At 34.5% G+C, this 19,045-nt stretch overlaps 1 protein-coding gene across 6 annotated transcripts in view; it reads left to right on the top strand.

Moving 5' to 3' along the window:
• The window catches only part of AGL (amylo-alpha-1,6-glucosidase and 4-alpha-glucanotransferase), an 89,965-nt gene that overhangs the window by 62,321 nt on the left and 8,599 nt on the right, over window positions 1-19,045 (top strand). For all 6 annotated transcript variants that reach the window (XM_008507712.2, XM_008507899.2, XM_070592286.1 and 3 more), the window contains exons 25-33: window positions 2,650-2,752; window positions 6,132-6,357; window positions 7,573-7,684; window positions 10,172-10,307; window positions 11,536-11,648; window positions 12,479-12,690; window positions 13,916-14,013; window positions 15,556-15,643; window positions 15,763-15,896. In XM_008507712.2, the coding sequence (XP_008505934.1) occupies window positions 2,650-2,752; window positions 6,132-6,357; window positions 7,573-7,684; window positions 10,172-10,307; window positions 11,536-11,648; window positions 12,479-12,690; window positions 13,916-14,013; window positions 15,556-15,643; window positions 15,763-15,896 (1,222 nt within the window). The remainder of the gene's footprint in view (window positions 1-2,649; window positions 2,753-6,131; window positions 6,358-7,572; window positions 7,685-10,171; window positions 10,308-11,535; window positions 11,649-12,478; window positions 12,691-13,915; window positions 14,014-15,555; window positions 15,644-15,762; window positions 15,897-19,045) is intronic.

Genomic DNA, 19,045 nt, shown 5'->3' with positions numbered 1-19,045 from the left:
AAACTAAACTGAAAAATACCAAATTGTAAGATGAAAGTAATAGTATTGTAAATATGATTTCCTCTTTTTACCCTTAAATTTGCCTCTGCTTAGACCAAGAAAAATGACTTGGTGAGACCCAACAACTAAAAAAGAAATTAACTTTTTATTTAGAGTGATCATGTGAACCCTCTGAATGTCTTAATTATATAATTGTGTTTTAGATTTTCACTCAAATTTTTTTATTTAATTTGATTTGATCTATTTGATTTCCTTCTGGTCCTTATCTTTCCCCTGTGAATTCATGCAGATGCTCATAAAACTGAACTGGGCCATCATGGCAAAAAAAATTTGATATGCAGAATTTGGTTTTAAAGCCTACTGTTTAAAAGCCTTGTACATAAAATAGTGATCTTAACATGTTTGATCATGCACTGCTGTTGTTAAGCACTCCCAAAATAAATATACTGATATCATAAATGATATGCTTATGTAAGTTATGATCCCTGATATACTTATATATCAGGTACACGATAAAACAAAACTAGAAACTAAACAGGTAAGTTGATAAATATAAATAGAAGTTCTGATACTTACATCTAGCATCCCAAGGGATTGTTTTATATACTCCATACTAACAAAATATACTCAGACTTGCAGATATGTTTTTCGGGTTCATTTTAAAATGAATAATACCAAGGCCAAGTATACCTTCCTTTGGTGACAGTAGTGAAAAAAAATTATAATTGTAGACTTTTATAATAATGATAAAGTAGGAATCACTCAGAAGATATGTAATCTATAAGTCATATAGTCTTAGAGGTCAAAAAGTTATACAAACATTTCCACATATGAGTGCTAGAGATTTTATGGTTTTGACCATTTAACAAAGATATACTACCTGTGTTTTAAGACATACCAACTTAAACTCACCTTTGAATCTATCTATACTTATATTTCATACAGGGTGTTAAATGAATTAAAGTACCAGGAAGTCTGTGTGGCACAGAGTGCTATATATATGTTAGCTGTTGTCATCATCATCGTCGTCATCAAAATTATCATCATCAACCATATATAAGCCATATATATCAACCATGTATAAATAATACACAAACCATTTACGGAAATTTTGTACCATTATTTTGGAGGCAATATAAAGAGAAATGTCTAATGTTACCTTTAGTTCTGATCTTTCTTAACAGAAGAAAATAATTTCTGATCTCCAGGAAGGTGAAGACCCAGTAAGCAGAAACTTCAATTGTGAAGTACACTTAGAAATTACCAAACTTTTCTTTTATCTTAGTCAAATTCTTTCACCTCTAGATTTACCTTTTATAATTAGTCTCTTATTTTATTCATTCAGTAAATTTTTATAATGTACCCAGTTACAATTTTCAATGATAGATATACTTTGGTAAACAAGGAAGATGAGGTTTCTGTTATCGTGGATCTGATTTTCTACTGGAAAGGACAATCATTCATTCAACAAACCAGGAAACAAACAAAACAAGATAATGTCAGATAGTGTTAAGTGCTTGGAAGTTAGTTATGAATGAATGCTGTGTACATTTTATTTGTGTCCTCAAGTTTCCCTTCCTGAAAAATTTGTTATATTTATGCTTTAGCATAGTTCTTTTTTTGAGTGAAATGCCATTTGCCTTTGTTTTACTTTCCTACTACTTTTTTGTTTTTATTACAAATACAGATAACAATTGTATTTCTTTACACATTTGACAAGAAACCAAACTCAATCTAAAAGTAAAATTTTAGATTTTATCCATCAGCCGTCCTATTTTATCTCATGCATAAAGGCTACAAGTACCTAGAATGTTCAAGTTATTTGACAGCTGAAATCCTTGTTTTCATCTGTAAAAACTGTTTCTGGATAACAAAGTGTAACACTTTTAAGTTGTTTTGAATTAATGGGAAATTTAGTAATAAAGTTTAACTCGAGTAATAGATTAATATTTAATTGTATATTAAGGTAATAATTTCATTTAGATTAATTTGTTGCCTATAAATTGCAGGTAGGATCTTTTCAAATATATCATTAACATTATATTAAGTGTTTATGTGTTAAATATTTGATCTCTGATTTTAATCTTTAGTTTTATTGTCTGTGTTTAAAGACTCACACATTTGAGTCGATTCAGATAGGCACCCGTCTCCAGCCCTGGTTCTTTTTTTTTTTTTTTTTTAAGATTTTATTTTTTCCTTTTTCTCCCCAAGTCCCCCGGTACATAGTTGTATATATTCCTCATTGTGGGTCCTTCTAGTTGTGGCATGTGGGACACTGCCTCAGTGTGGTTTGATGAGCAGTGCCATGTCCGCGCCCAGGATTCGAACCAACAAAACACTGGGCCACCTGCAGCGGAGCGAGCGAACTTAACCACTCGGCCACGGGGCCAGTCCCTCCGGCCCTGGTTCTTAATCTCTCTTGAGTCACAGATTCCTGGAAGAATCTGATAAGAATCTGGAATCTCATTGCACAAAAGTAGTCATGAGTATAGACGAGCATTTTGCCGATAATTTTAGAGGATTTACAGACTCCCTCTAGCTCAGGCCTGTGGTCCCCCAGGTTTAGACCAACTGATCCATAGTAATAGTGTCCAAAGGCTGGCGTATGTTATTAAGATTAACACATTACTTTGTTGTGCTTCCTGTTAGGCTTACCTCATTTTTCTGCTGGCATTTTCCGCTGCTGGGGAAGGGATACCTTCATTGCGCTCAGAGGTCTGCTGCTGGTTACGGGACGCTATTTGGAGGCCAGGTAGGAGATCTCTAAAACATTGCAGTGCAAGTTTATGCCTGCATGTTCTTCACGTGCTCTTCAAAGTTTCCTTCAAATCCATCTATTCTCAACATTTGGGAGGCATGTTTTCCTTAAGTGTTTTTTTATTTTATTTTTTGCATGTTTTTTGCATTTAATAGGATCATAGAATTTCAAAGGAGTGAAAATCTTTGCAGTTACTAAATTCTAGTCTCTCATGTTACAGGTCAGGATATCTTCAGCGTTTGCTCATTTATGTCAGTAAAAGTAAAAACTGTCTAACTGTGTTACTAACATCACTCACTAAAGAGTAAAATTTCTATGCCTGAATTAAGTAACATATGAGAACTCAGATAAACTTTTAGGTAAAATTTGAAAGTCTATCATTTTTGTCCGTTTATAATGAAAACATTGCTGGCTCTCTGACTGAGTTCTGTAGGAAGAATTATAATAACAGGTTTTCCTCTATTTGTTGTCAGGCCATGTAACCTCCAGTTTTATGTTTTCTAGACTTAAAATGGTGTTTTCTTTTTTTTTTTTTTGAAAGATTGGCACCTGAGCTAACATATGTTGCCAATCTTCTTCTTTTTTTCTTTTTCTTCTTCTCTCCAAAATCCCTCAGTACATGGTTGTATATTCTAGTTGTGAGTGCCTCTGGTTGAGCTATGTGGGACACCACCTCAGCATGGCCTGATGAGCGGTGCCATGTCTGCTTCCTGGATCTGAACCAGCGAAACCCCGAGCCACCGAAGCGGAGTGTGCGAACTTGAACACTTGGCCACAGAGCTGGCCCCCGAAATGGTGTTTTCTTATGTCACAATAATACTAATGAATTTATCAGAGGTAGAACAGAAAAGCTCCACAGCAGTGCCACTCAAAGTGTGTTCCACAAATCAGCAGTGTCACCATCATCTGAGAGCTTGTTAGAAATGCGAATTCTTGGTCCCTAGGCCGGACCTCCTGAATCCAAAGCTGGGGGTAGAGAGGGCAGAGTTGACAGGTGGAAATCTATGTTTTCGCGGGGGCTCCAGGAGATTTTCAGCAGCCTAAGGCTAAAGTTTTACAGCACTGCTCTACGAGTTTTTTTTAGCAAAAACAGCATGTATATGATACCTCGTTTTGATGTCATCAGAAAAATAACTGAAGTTGGCCTTTTCAAATGACAAAAGTTTTATTTTTGGTCCTTTTAAAATTGAAAATTTTTAAGTGGGCATCTGAAATGTATTATATTTTTCCTTGCTAACCTCATAAGACCTTTTCTTATTGACTTAAGATACCATTTTGGGGCTGTAGAAATTTGAGAGGCTGTTTGCTTCTTCCCCAAATGCCCCAAAATGACTGTGACTAAGAAGCAGGAAATGGAACATCAGGATTCAGTGTAGTGTAGTGGTTAAGAACTTGGGTTTGAGCCAGACTGCCAGGTTCTAATCCTGGTTCCAAACTACCCACTGACAAGTTGTCTATCCTCTTTGCACTCTCTGTAAAATGCTTATAGTACTTATCTGACAGGGTTTTCGTGAAGATTAAAAGAGCTAATGTAGTTGAAGTGTCCAGAACAGTGTCTGCTACATGCTAAGCATTACATAAATATTAGTTTTTTAATCATTATTATTATTTTCATTGTTATCTGGGCTCCCACTTATCACTTCTATGTAGTACCAAAAATTTCTGCTTCTTAATTTTATGTGACTGTCTAGTTCAAGGGTCAGCAAACTATGGCCTGTCACCTGTTTTGTATGACCTGTGAGCAAAGAATGGTTTCTAACTTTTTAAACAGTCATTAAAAACAGAAGAAGGTGGCCGGCCCAGTGGCATAGTGGTTAAGTTCACATACTCCACTTTGGCGGCCTGGGGTTTGCAGGTTTGGATCCCAAGCATGGACCTACACACTGCTTGTCAAGCCATGCTGTGGCAGCATCCCACATACGAAATAGAGGATGGTTGGCACAGATGTTAGCTCAGGGACAATCTTCCTCAAGCAAAAAGAGGAAGATTGACAATGAATGTTAGCTCAAGGGCCAATCTTCCTTACAAAAAAACACAGACGAAGAAGAACGCATGACTGAGACCATATATGGCCAAGAAAGCCTAAAATATTTACTGTCTGACCCTTTACAGAAAAGTTTGCCACTCCTGATCTAGATGATTCTCAGAAGATAATGTATCTGTTAGGGCTGTGCCAGCTGCTGTAAATTATAAACTCTTAAATTTCAATCACTTTTCACAAATGAAATTTATTTCTTGCTTCTAATCTAATATAGGTGTTCAGGAGGCAGCTTTCCACGTAGTAATTAAGGGATACAGGCTCCTTCAATCTTGAGAATCTACCATCTTCCAGGGCCTCCGAGTCCTCTGCTGTCAGCTGGCAGAGAGGGAAGGAGTCTGGGGAAAATAAACCTGTTCCGTGCAGATAACCTACGTCAGTTCCATCACGTTCTTTTGCCTTAGAATGCAGTCATCTGGCCATGACTACATGTAGGAAAGCCCTCTTGGTGGACACATGGCTCTCTCTACCACAGACACTTCTATTTCCTCCCGCTGTAGAGGCGTTCGTGCACAGAGGTCTTCTTATTCAACTTCCAAGTATATGACATTCTTCTGGATGGTTATGATTGGAAGTGCCACTGTCCACTTAACACTTTTGTACTGCAGAAGATAGAAAGTTTCCTATTGCACGATTATTTAAGAGATGGGCATTAAACTGAGATACAGAATCAATCAAATTTCTAAGTGGTTTAGCCAAAAAGCACTGAGGCCTAGACATTTTAAATGACTTTTCCAAAGTCATATAGATGGCAACACTAGGATTTAAACCTCAGTCTTATTTCTTAGTTTCACGCTCTCTAGAATGCCGTGCCATCTTAAAAAGTTGTCATTTGGTATATGAAAGTAGAATAACAATTTAAAAGATAAAGTATCCTCTACCACTTTTTGATGAATCATGTTTTTCAAGGTAAGCTTTTACCCGTTTATTTTTTTCTATATTTGCTTTGCTCTTGGTATCTACTATTTAAAATAATGAAGTTCACATTCTTACTTATTTAGATTTTGAAATAGCAAGGATTTCAGAAGTAGAATCTAAAACTGTGAGGGACCTTAAAAATTAGCCAGTCCAATCCCTAACTCCACAGATGAAAAGACTATCCCAGAGAGGGTAAGTTATACAGATTGTTAGAGAAAAAGCCGGGGCTGGGATCAGGGTTTCTGACTTTTAATTCAGTGTTTGTTCTATCATATTATGACTACTTTGTACATGAAAATACAAAGAAATAAGGGCAAGAGTGAAAATGCATCCAAAGTAATAGTCATAAAAAGTGACTTCAGTTGGTTTGAGTGATTGTTTTCATGTCAAATGATCCACCTAATTCTGTTGTTTTAGGAATATTATTTTAGCATTTGCTGGCACCCTGAGACACGGTCTCATTCCTAATCTCCTGGGTGAAGGAACTCACGCCAGATACAATTGCCGGGATGCTGTGTGGTGGTGGCTACAGTGTATTCAGGATTACTGTAAAATTGTTCCAAATGGCCTGGACATCCTCAGGTGCCCGGTTTCCAGAATGTATCCTACAGATGATTCTGTTCCTTTGTCTGCTGGCACAGTGGTAAAAATCATTTTTTAAAATAATTTTTTTCCTGACAAATGACTTAGCTTCTAATATGAAAATACGTGTAATTTAGAATCCGAATCTTAAGAATTCTTCAAATATTGGTACATACTTAGCCCTTGCCATACCATGAGAGACTGCAGACATAAGCCTTGCTCCTTGCTTAAAGAGCTTGCAACACGGTGAAGAGATGATGTGTATATAACATGGTCACTGCAGAAAGAGGTGTGGGAAATGCTGTGTAGTCTCATAAAAGGGACAGAGATGATCTAGTAGATGGGTCTCAGGGAAGACTTCAGAAAGCAGCTAATTTCACCTAAACTGAACCTTAAAAAAGTGAGTAGAATTTCAGCAGAGATGAGAAAAGTTGTGGGAAGACATCAAAGATGAAAGAAATAATAAAACGCAGGGTGAGTGGAAGCATAGTTAGGACATGCTGCTCGGTCTAGTTGGGCTTCTTGTGTAGGGCACGTGCAGGGTAGTAAGAGATTGTGGGAGAGGGAACTGCGTTGTGGAGAGCCTTGACTACCAGTCCGGGGAGTTCAGAGTTTATCTTATGACCAGTGCAGAATAAATAACGTTTTTGAGTGGTTTCTTCCCAGTCAATAATATATAGTAACTCTGTGCTTTTGCCACTTCTGATCTGCCTTTATGTTATCGTTTGTTTGGTGTATTTCTGTGGGACACTTCTAAACTACCTCAGGACAAGCATAGATTTGTGTCCCCATGATGTTTATATCATGAATTATTCAAAGAACATTTGTCAAAAAAAGTTTTTACCTAAAGTACCGCTTTAGTATAGAATTTATCCCCATTACTATGTATGTGGATGAATAGGAACAGTAATGCCAAATTAAAATTCAGATTTCTGTATAATAAGCTAGATTCATTTATTAACTGAACAGTTCACTCTATTACAAACTATTTTAGTTACTCACAAGATTTGTTTTCATGTGTCAGCAAAATTACAAATTATTTCATGTCACAAACATGAATAGTCAAAACTGCAATATATTAAATATTCGTATACCAAAGATCAGCTGCATTATTTGGTGTATAGGGAACTGCTGCTTTCCCCGGTCCCACTCCTGAGCCCCATTTCTCCCTCCAAAGGAAAATATATGTTTTTACAAAACATAAGTTTTGGGATTTGGGGGAAGAAAAGAAAAATATAATTTCTAACAAAGGTAGCGTTCATTATGTCTCAAACAGGATCAACCATTGTTTGAAGTAATACAGGAAGCTATGCAAAGACATGTGCAGGGCATACAGTTCCGAGAAAGGAATGCTGGTCCACAGATAGATCGAAACATGAAGGATGAAGGTACATAGCTTCACGTAGTAAAGATTTACTGATGAGGTGAAATTAAACCTTGTAATTGTTGATTTATTTGACAAATATTTTATTTACGTGTAGAACTTCAGAATATAACCATGAAAAAGATTAACACAGTTTCTGATCTTACCGATTTGGTATTAATTTGTAGAAGAGAGATAAAATTTATATCTTTGTCAGCAATTTGAAAGGTAATTTGGTGGTTGCATTTATAGTATAATAATAATTTCTGGTAATTGAGTGCTTACTCTGTGCTAGCCACTGTGCTAACTACTTTATCTGTGTTATTCCCACTTAACGCTCCCGGGTCCATTGGGCATCAATGAGTTATATTGCTCCCATTTTTATTGATAAGATGACTGAAGCAGAGTAGCTTGCCCAGAGTCACACAGCTACCAAGTGACAGAGCTAGGATTTCATCCATGGTCTGTCTCTCTGTGTCTATAACCTAGGCTTTTAGAAAATACTTTTTGTAAAACAGTTGATTTGTGTACAGAGTTAAAACAGAGATGCTTCACATCGTCTTCCCCTGCAATGTCTGTGTCCGAATTTCCTCTTCCTGTAAGGACACCAGTCAGGTTGGATTCGGGCCTACTTTCTAATGACCTTATTTTAACATGATTAACTTTGTAAATTCCTATCTCCAAATAAGGTCACATTCAGAGATATTAGGGGTTAGGACTTCAATACTATGAAGTTGGGGGTTTACACAATTCAACCCATAACAAATAGTAACAAGGATAACAGTTGTCAGTTTTGAGAGGGATTCATGTACTACTGATGGCATTGTAAATTGACTCATTCTTTTTGGAAATCAATTTGGATATATATATCCAAATATATTTTATGAGACATAAAATATTCATATTTTTTTTCATGAACGTATTTCACTTCTTGGAATCCAACCCATGAAATAATCTAAAATACACAAAAAAATAGTATTACATAATGATATTGATCTTAACATTGCTTATAATTGCCTAAAAGAATGAAACAACCATTATGTCTAACAGGAAATGTTTATATTGACTTGAATGAAAAATTTTGTAATTTCTACAGATTATAACTATTAAAGACCATAAAATCTATGGGTGTCTAATCTGATACATGAAAAATAGTTGGATGTGATATTTTTATGAAAATATTACTATTACGTAAAAAGACCAGAAAGGAATATAGAAATGTAATAATTTTGTTAGGGTTATAGGATTATGGATTTTTTCCCCTGGTCTTGTTTTTAAATACTATTGTTTTTAACATAAAAAAATAAGCTTTTTAAGTGATCTATCCCAGATATTTCCAATAACTGACTGACTCAGTGGCAAATTTTGATGTAGACTCAGGAATCTAAATTCCTTCTACATTCCTATTATGTTATATACTATATTATAATATTCTAAATTATATTTTAAATAATAATTAAACCTCTTTTAGTTAATTTATTGTTTGTAGTGATAACAATTTTATACCTAATTGAGCTGGTAAGAATCACTGGTACATTTTTTATCCTTCAAGAGGTAACTAAATAGAAATAGATTTTATATTTAAAGAACATTTTTGTGACATCTCTGAATTATTTTAGTTTTTAATTTTAATTATGAAACATTGCAATATATAGAAAATAATATAAATTATACCTTTGAACCTAGAACTAAAACTAGATACTAACATTTGGCCACATTTTCTTCAGATCTTTCTCTTTTGTTCTGGAAAGAAAGAAACCATTACAGACTTATCTAAAGCTTCATTTCTGTCTCTTTGCTCCCTCTTTAGAATTAATGACTGTCCTATAATCAGGGTTTACAATTTCCATGTATGTTTTTGTACTTTATGTGTTTATGTGTGTTCGAGTATATATAAATTACATATGATATAGGCTATGTAGTATATATTCAGGATATTATATAGTATACATTCAGTATATTATGTTGTATACTATTGTATAATGTGTATATATACACTATATATAACTACTTTATATGCTTTTAAGTTTTAAACAAATATTATGATATTAGACATAGCCATATAGACATGCATGGTTGTACATATTAGTATTGTCTATATTTTAAACTTTTACAGAAAAAGTATCTTATCATGCATATCCTTTTGCAACTTATTTACTCAATCATTTTGTTTTTGGAATTTATCCATTTTCATTCGTGTAAATCCAGTTCATTAATTCTAAATGGTATAGAGTTTTCCATTGTATGAATAAACCACAGTGTTTATCCATTCTCTACTCAGCAGTTATTTATTTTCTTGATAATACAAGCACCGTTGAAATGAATATCTTCATACGTGTCTCCATGTGCACATAGGTAAGGGTTTCTCTAGAGTATCTATTTAGAAATGAAATTACTATGAGGTAGTATATGCACATCTTCAGCCTTTAAGGTATTACCAAATTGCTCTCCAGAGTACTTGTCCTATTTATATTCCTTTTAAATTTATAAATGTTTTATTTTGCTTTTATAGGTTTTAATATAACTGCAGGAGTTGATGAAGAAACGGGATTTGTTTATGGAGGAAATCGCTTCAATTGCGGCACATGGATGGATAAAATGGGAGAAAGTGACAGAGCTAGAAACAGAGGAATCCCGGCCACTCCAAGGTCATGTTTATTTTATGGTGCTTATATAATTGGACCTTTTTTTTTTTGAGGAAGATTAGCTCTGAGTTAACATCTATGCCAGTCTTCCTCCACTTTATATGTGGGTCACCACCACAGCATGGCTGACTAATGGTGTAGGTCGATGCTGGGATCTGAACCTGCAAACCCAGGCCACCAAAGCAGAGCGTGCCAAACTTAACCACTACACCACAGGGCCGGTCCCTGTTTATACCCTTTTTTAAACCACATACTTGTGGAACCTTTTATTATTAACAATAAAGTCTTCATATTAAATCAGTCAAAATCTCCCTTCCTCCTTCCCACTTCCTCTTCCATTTCCCCCTCCCTCTCCCCTAATATACACATACACAATCCTCTTGGTGTAATCATCAAGTAGAGCTCTCTTTTCTCTTCTGTAAGTTCTCCTGGGGTGATTCTCTACAAGCACCTCAATGGAAAGTTTTATGACTCATTATCCCTGTGGTTAAGATATGTTCTTAACCTAAAGTGCTTTCATTGTAAACATTTCATTATGCCCATCTTTTGTAAACATAGAAAACAGTCAGTTATCCTGTCCTTTATGAAATCCTTTCACTTTCTGAAACTTTTCCCCCAAAATTTTTTAATCTTTTATCCCATCGCTTTTTATAATTTCAAATGCTTAATATGGTGTCAAGTCTGAGAAACTATTTTCTTATTCTAAATTTTATCTTCAGTCAGAATTGTCAAAAAAATTATTTAGTATTAGCTGTTGTTACATCCTTTGCAAATTCTTTTTAAAATCTATTTATTTGGGTACATTATTAGATATTGTACTTCCCTTTCATTTTCCTTAAAAATTAGCTTTTAATTAAATTTTTGTGTTCACCTTCCCTGGCTTTCTCCATTCCTATATCTCATGTTTGCTGTCTTTTCTTTGGTATTCTATTTCAATATTCTCTGATTCCTTATTCCTACCTTTTTCCAGTTGCCATCTCCTTTTACTCCATAATCCCCATTCTACTTTATAGAATTTTTAAAAAATATATTAGGAAGGTAAGCAATGGCAAAATGGTAAAAGGAGAGATTTCTTTTATGTGCAATACACATTCCTATAAAGCAAGGGCTTTTTTTTTTAGATAATTGTTTTTGTAATACATTAGTTATATAATTCACCAAAATTGTTTATTGAATACCCTTTAAATAGTGCTTAAATGACTCCAACTCACAGAATAAAATTTAATTTTAGAGATGGGTCTGCTGTGGAAATTGTGGGCCTGAGTAAATCTGCCGTTCGTTGGTTGCTGGAATTATCCCGAAAAAATATTTTCCCTTATCATGAAGTCCGAGTAAAAAGACATGGTAAGCTGTTCATTTTATTTACAAAGAAACTTAGAATGTTCTTTCTTTATTCTTAACCTACGTTATCATCATTTGACTCAATGATCTAAGATTAGAAAACCCTTAAGTTTAAGAAGAAAGAAAAACCATTAATTTACTAGTATGAAAAATATAACAAACCTGGTTACTAACCATATTTTTATAGCAACTTTGAACTGAGATATGAAAAGCATCGTAGTTATTGTCTTTTTGTGCTTTTCTTTTTCCTCAGCATGACTGTGAGTAAGCTGTGTTTTTGTGAACAATTATGAAAGCTTTACATCTCTTTTTCGAGAACTGTGCTGTCCAATAGAAATATAACTTAAGCCATATACATAATTTTAAATTTTCTAGTACCCACATTTTTAAAAAGTAAGAAACAGGTAAAATTAATTATAAGAATATATTTTATTGACTCAATATATGCTAAATATTATTTCAACATGTAATCAATATGAAGTTTTTCATGAACTGTTTTACATTCTTCTTGAGGAGTACTAAGTCTTAGAAATCTTTCATACTTCTGGCACATCTCAATTCAGACTAGCCTCATTTCAAGTGCTCAATAAAGGTAACTTTATCAAACATATACGAGTGATACAAAGACAAATTAGGGATCATTTGCTAGAGTCTAATCCTTTTTTGGTAATATAGTGAAAGATAATTTTAAATTTCAAGCTAGTGCCCTTCAAAAGACCCTGACACTTTCAAAAAGTGGATAATTTATTGCCTAAATATTATTCTTTGGCTATAACTAAATGTATGGATTTCTTCAAATGCTTAAAGCTGACGAGTCTTTTGTCATGTTTCAGGAAAGTTTGTGACAGTCTCATATGATGAGTGGAACAGAAAAATACAAGACAACTTTGAAAAGCTATTTCATGTGTCAGAAGACCCTTCAGATTTTAACGAAAAGCATCCTGAGCTGGTTCACAAACGTGGCATATACAAAGATAGTTATGGAGCATCAAGCCCTTGGTGTGACTACCAGCTCAGGCCTAATTTTACCATAGCAATGGTCGTAGTAAGTGTTTTGTTTGTTATTTTCAAATTTCAAAAATGTTGTGATAAGATTTATTTAGTTCTTCATTCCCCTTTGTTTTTAAATTCATTTAATTGCTAAAAAGTATATGGTTTACTATCTAGTTTTATAGTCTTTTCTGATCAATAAAGCATTATGCATATCTCCCTTAACCTATAACATTTGGTATCAGAAAATAGAAAATAAGGGATGTGACTAATGAAATGCTTCCCAAGGTCTTTGACATCATAGCACACATAGAAAATGATGATCTTTGTATAGCACACTGGGCTAAACGGATTAGGTTGCTTGTGCCGGATCCAGCTGCTTCAGTCAGCCCCAGGCCCCACCCAACTGCCTTGCCAGCTGAGAGCATCTATATTTCAGCACACCTCTGCCATGACCAGTGTCTCAGCACACTAGTTGGAAAGATCCAGACAGTGAACTAATGTGGGTAGCTTCAACTCACCTTCTGTGCTCTTTGTTGTATTGCTGTAATTAGTTCCATCTAGCCAAAAAGTCTAGACTCTCGTTATTTTATCTCTACTTGGTGGAAAAATAAACTGCAATAGTAAATAAAATAGTGGTAGACTAGAGGAGATATATCTCCTTCCATGCCTGCCTAGCTGTCTCCACTTTGTCAAAAAGAGTACTAAACATAGTACTGTTAATTATAGTAGAATGGTACGTAAAGGTAGCTTCGGTTCAGTGTGCATTTGGTTTCATTTAACCATTAAAATTAATGCAGATCCTTAGTCACCAATGCTTTCTCTCCTTCTCCATATCACAAGTAAATTTACTCACGCTGTTGAAGTGCAAGTCCTTCTTATTTTATTATGACCTCAGAAGCAAAAAATGGTTACCGGATATACTTAAAGGAAGCTATTGTAAATCTTCTGAAGAATGAATTAGATGGGTTAAGTGTGTTCTGCGTTCATTGTAGCTTGGCAGCTTCCTTTTGGAGCTGGTACACTGTCTCGAAATAACATGAGGAAATAATCACCTCTAACAACCTCCCTGACTTCTAAGGCCAGGAACAGTGCTTGCAAGTCAGCCTCATGGGATTAGATCTGGTTAGGTATCTGCACTTGAATTCCGACCCATATTGTATTTTTAAATAGTTTTCATTCTTTTCCACGTTTATGAGTAGTTTATGTTCCACTTTGGGTGGAAACTAATTATTCTATGATCTTAAAAAGTTTGTGTGTTTCTTTTTGACATTCATTAGGCCCCTGAGCTGTTTACCCCAGAAAAAGCATGGAAAGCTTTGGAGATTGCAGAAAAAAAATTGCTTGGTCCCCTTGGCATGAAAACTTTGGATCCAGAGTAAGTTAGAATATAAATATTAAGAATGTTGTTCATATCATACTTAATATATAATTGTACTTAATCTTGGCATTAAAACTTGAAGTCCAGCGTAAGTTGGAGTATAAGGACTAAGAATGTTGATATTATGTTGCATCAATCATAATGTTTTTGCTTGTCAATAAAATCGCTAAAATTGCATTTGAACTGAGTTTTTAAAAATACCTTCTGTGTCTTCATTAAACATCTCTGTTCAAAATGCCATTGGCTGTCCTGTATTCAATAACCAATAAAGAGAGTTTTAAGTTTATAAAACTAATACATTATCAAAATTTTCTAAGGCATATTTTTTTCTGATTGTAAAAGTAATAATTATTATGGACATTGGAAGTATGGACATATTGTCTCCTCAGAGACAATCTTTATTTTCTAAGTTGTTACTCCTAGTAGTTCCTTCCATATTTCTCAATAATATGTGTATGTGGCTGTTTCTTGATTTTTTTAAGTATTAGACATTATTTGTTTACTTCTTGTGATGTGAGATGAAGATTAACTCTATCCCCACCTCTCCACCAACCCTTTGCATCCTTCCTATGTAATTATACCACTATGTTTATTTAAACCAATATATAATTGTTTTTATTTTATGATTATTTGTTTATGCCAATTTATATTTCCTTTCTTTTACTACTTTTGGTTTTTGCTGAGTTTTTAATGACTTTTCTGTTTTACTGTTTTCCTATAAACCTTGATATCTGTCATCAATTTGCTTTCTATATCAGCATATGAGAGAGCCCCATTTCTATAGTACCCTTACTTTTGTAGATTTTTCCTAATTTACTGTGTACTCATTTCAGTCTTGAGATGCAAATTTTATGTGTGTACTTACCTGCATTCTGAGCTGTTCTCCATATTTTCAGAGGTGTTAAGAACTGCTGGTTAAAACTAAAGGCCACAGTTAAAGCTCACTTATGTGGCTAGTTCTGTCTCTCACTAAAAGAAAAAGATGAAAAGTAATAATGAATTAAACTCAGTATAGACTGTCTTATATTTTCTGTTTCAATAAGTTTATAATACTTTGGTTTATAAGTGTGTATAAATTATGTGTGTTCAGTTGCAATCTGTAATCTGATAATACACCAATTTTAAAATAACTTTATGGAAAAGTTTCCAATATATAATAATTAGTAAAACTTTATTTTTAATGCTTACTAATTTAAATTATTCTGTGTATATTTTAATTGTTATAAATATAGTAAAGGCCTAGTGAAATAATTGACTTTAATATTTAGTGTCAAGCTAACTCCTTGAAGCCTAGATACCTGACTATCTTAGATTTTTTTGTATTAGCCAGTAATTATTTGTCAATCATTCCCTAACACATGATTAAAGGCCTCTAAACTCAGTGCATCCTCCTTTAAGGTTAAATGGATAGTTTAGTCTATAGATTCGAAGACAAAATAAATTTGCTTATTTCTCTTACCTTTGCTATTGAAAAATTTTTCTAATGCTTTCTGTATAATGTCTGATCTTTTTTTAACCTAAATTTCAATGATTTTGCAGTGATATGGTTTACTGTGGAATTTATGACAATGCCTTAGACAATGACAACTACAATCTTGCTAAAGGTTTCAATTATCACCAAGGACCTGTAAGAATTTCATTTCTCTTTTCTGAATTTTCATTTAAAGTTATTTTTAAAATAACTTTAGATATTCATAGGTCTTTTCTTTTTTTTTTTTTTTTTTACTTTTAAATTGTCATTTTTAGGAGTGGCTGTGGCCCACTGGATATTTTCTTCGTGCAAAATTGTATTTTTCCAAATTAATGGGTCCAGAGACTAATGCAAAGACTATGTTTTTGGTTAAAAACGTCCTTTCCAGACATTATGTTCATCTTGAGAGGTAAGCTGTTAGGGGCGTGTAATTTCCATAACTAGTGTTTAGTCAGTTTATTATATATTAGGTAAATGACACTTCCTTAGAAGTCATATCTGAATACCCTAGGTACCCCAATGAAATTTGAAAGCTTTACTCTCTAACACAAGTTCTATGATGTAATTTTCCCTTTCCTTTAATTATTTTAGGTTATTTATTTTAATTTGAAGACTTGATATTGTGTGATTTATGCTTGTGGAATAGTCTTTGATTTTTAAAATTTCACTGATTTTTGGATATGGTTAGCACACAATAAATACAAAAACTAAAAGTACTCAGGCTGGGCCTCTTGTGTTAACTGATTTAAAGATATATCAATAAATAATTTTCAGAAATGCTTTCATTATCATTAAAATATCAGAGTTGGTCTTTTGACTTTTATTTCAAACCCATTTGTTGCCTGCTTTGTCCTAATTATTAGCAGATAAATAGTGTCATAGTTATGTGATGATACATAACTATGATGATACAAATTAAGTCAAAAGCTATCTTTATTTCCCAAATTCTAGATTAAACCTACATATATGTCACCTTATTGCTCAGAATAATTATGCGTAAATAGCATAAATTTTATCTCCTTTATTACAAGAACATGAGAGGCTTCCATCTGTCACCATGAATGTTGTGTCAGAGTCTGTTTTCATTAGCTTAACTGTAGTCACAGAAAACCCCAACCCTGCCGTGCTTCTTCTGCCTCATCTAGAGATTGAGTCTGAGTCTGTGTGGTATGAACATTCATATGTTCCATCCTTTATTGCCCCACAGTATTTCTCATTATTTGCATTTGTTTTCTCTTTCTTCCCTTCTGTTCATGAGAAGGAAGAATATCTTACGTTGCAGGGATCGTACTACCATGATCTCATCCCTCCCACCTCTTCCATGACCTTATCCTCTCTTGGTGTTCCACTTGATCCTTCCCCCTTAAGCTACAAAGATATTTGTCAGCCCATCCTAAAATAAAGGCACTTCATCCTGTTCTTACCTCAAGCCTTGTCCTATCATTCTGTTTTCTTTTCAGCACACTTCCTACAGGAGTGACCTCCTGGTTCCTTTTGCTTTCTGACCACCCACCTAGTCAATACCACCTGCAATCTGGCTTTTGTTTTGCCGTCACCACTCTGGTGAAGCCACTCAACGAGATCCTTTCTGGTTCCCAGATCCCATGACCTCCTTTCAGTTCTCTTTGACTTGTTTACAGGATTTGACATTGTTGACTCCTTTTTTCATGAAAAACCTTTTGCCATCCATAGCCTTAGGTTTCCCTGGTTGACCTCATAACAGTAACAACTATAATAATAATAGCAAGTATTACTGAGTACTTAACTATGTTCTAGGCATTGCTCTAAATGCATTTATATAACATTATTCATTTAATCCAAAAAACTATATAAAACAGCTACTACTACTATTATTATTCTATTATTGTTACTATTCACTTCTCCACTTACTAGCTATGTTATCACAGGCAAATTACTTAACTTCTCTAAGCCTCAGTTTCCTCATTTGTATGATAGATGCACTGGGATTGTTTTGAGGATTAATATATTAGTAACGTGTAACATGGACAGAATACTAACTCAGGTATGAGCTGTTATTAGTTATCTCCATTTGATAAATAAAGCTAAGAAAGTCGAGTAATTTATATAAAGTCAAATGGCAAGTAGCATGGTGGAGTCCTTACTGAGCTCCAGGCAATCCTGCTTCATAGGCTGTACTCTTAACCACTACACTGTGGCTCTATTTACTGTTTTTCTGGCTTTTCTTCCTGGTACCTAAATATGTTAGTTCTCCAAAAATCTGTCCTTGATCTTCCTTTCTTTCCTATCTATGTTTTCTCCTCTTATATTTCATCTAATCTCATGTCTTCACTCTTAGGTAATTTTGAACTCTTTCATAAGTTCCACTTCTACTTTTTTTTTTTTTTTTTTTTAAAGATTTTATTTTTTCCTTTTTTCTCCCCAAAGCCCCCCGGTACATAGTTGTGTATTCTTCGTTGTCGGTTCCTCTAGTTGTGGCATGTGGGACGCTGCCTCAGCGTGGTCTGACGAGCAGTGCCATGTCCGCGCCCAGGATTCGAACCAACGAAGCACTGGGCCGCCTGCAGCGGAGCGCGTGAACTTAACCACTCGGCCACGGGGCCAGCCCCTCCACTTCTACTTTTCAACTACCTGATAAACTTCTTACCTTGGAGTCCTTACTGAGCTCCAGGCAATCCTGCTTCATAGGCTGTACTCTTAACACTACACTGTGGCTCTATTTATTGTTTTTCTGGCTTTTCTTCCTGGTACCTAAATATGTTAGTTCTCCAAAAATCTGTCCTTGATCTTCCTTTCTTTCCTATCTATGTTTTCTCCTGTTATATTTCATCTAATCTCATGTCTTCACTCTTAGGTAATTTTGAACTCTTTCATAAGTTCCACTTCTACTTTTCAACTACCTGATAAACTTCTTACCTTGAATATCCTTCTGCCATCATTCATCTTCTCCCACACACATATTTTTTCTTGCTATAATTCCCATTTCTGTTACAGTGTTAACATTATTTGTGCTCTGCAAATTCAAATAGCCCAGGTGCCTTTTAATTTTACTTCATTACCTCTCAGAACATCCATATCACTGTCAAGACTTGATTCTATCTCTATACCTTCTTCTAACAGCCCACCTTCTTCCTTTCTATTGCCACTGCCTAATTTGTAATTCGTAACGTTTTCTCTGCAATAGGCAACAGCCCCCATACCTCCAGTCTCTCCTCGCTCCATCTTGTCATAGTACCCCAAACAAGATTAATTTTGTTGATATATAACTCACAATTTTAATCTTACATTTAAAAAATCTTCAATAAGTCTCCACTGCTACAGAATGAAATCCAAATTCCTTTGTTTCCATAAGTTTTTCTCAAACTACCTTTCCACTTTTATTTCTTACTCTTTCCTGTAGCTACTTTTGGTAACATTAGCTTCAAGTGTGAGCTTTGGGTTCAATTTGGATTTCAGACTTTGTCCTTGCTACTTACTTGACATGTGACTTTGAGCAAGTTACTTGACCTCTTTGAAATAAATGTCTTCATCTGTAAAATAGTAATAATTTCTCATTATTTGCTCTCAAGATTAAATGAA

This window comes from Equus przewalskii, chromosome 24, assembly GCF_037783145.1.
Source record: "Equus przewalskii isolate Varuska chromosome 24, EquPr2, whole genome shotgun sequence".
NCBI classification, from domain to species: Eukaryota; Metazoa; Chordata; class Mammalia; order Perissodactyla; family Equidae; genus Equus; species Equus przewalskii.
This window is presented reverse-complemented; position numbering and strand designations above follow the sequence as displayed.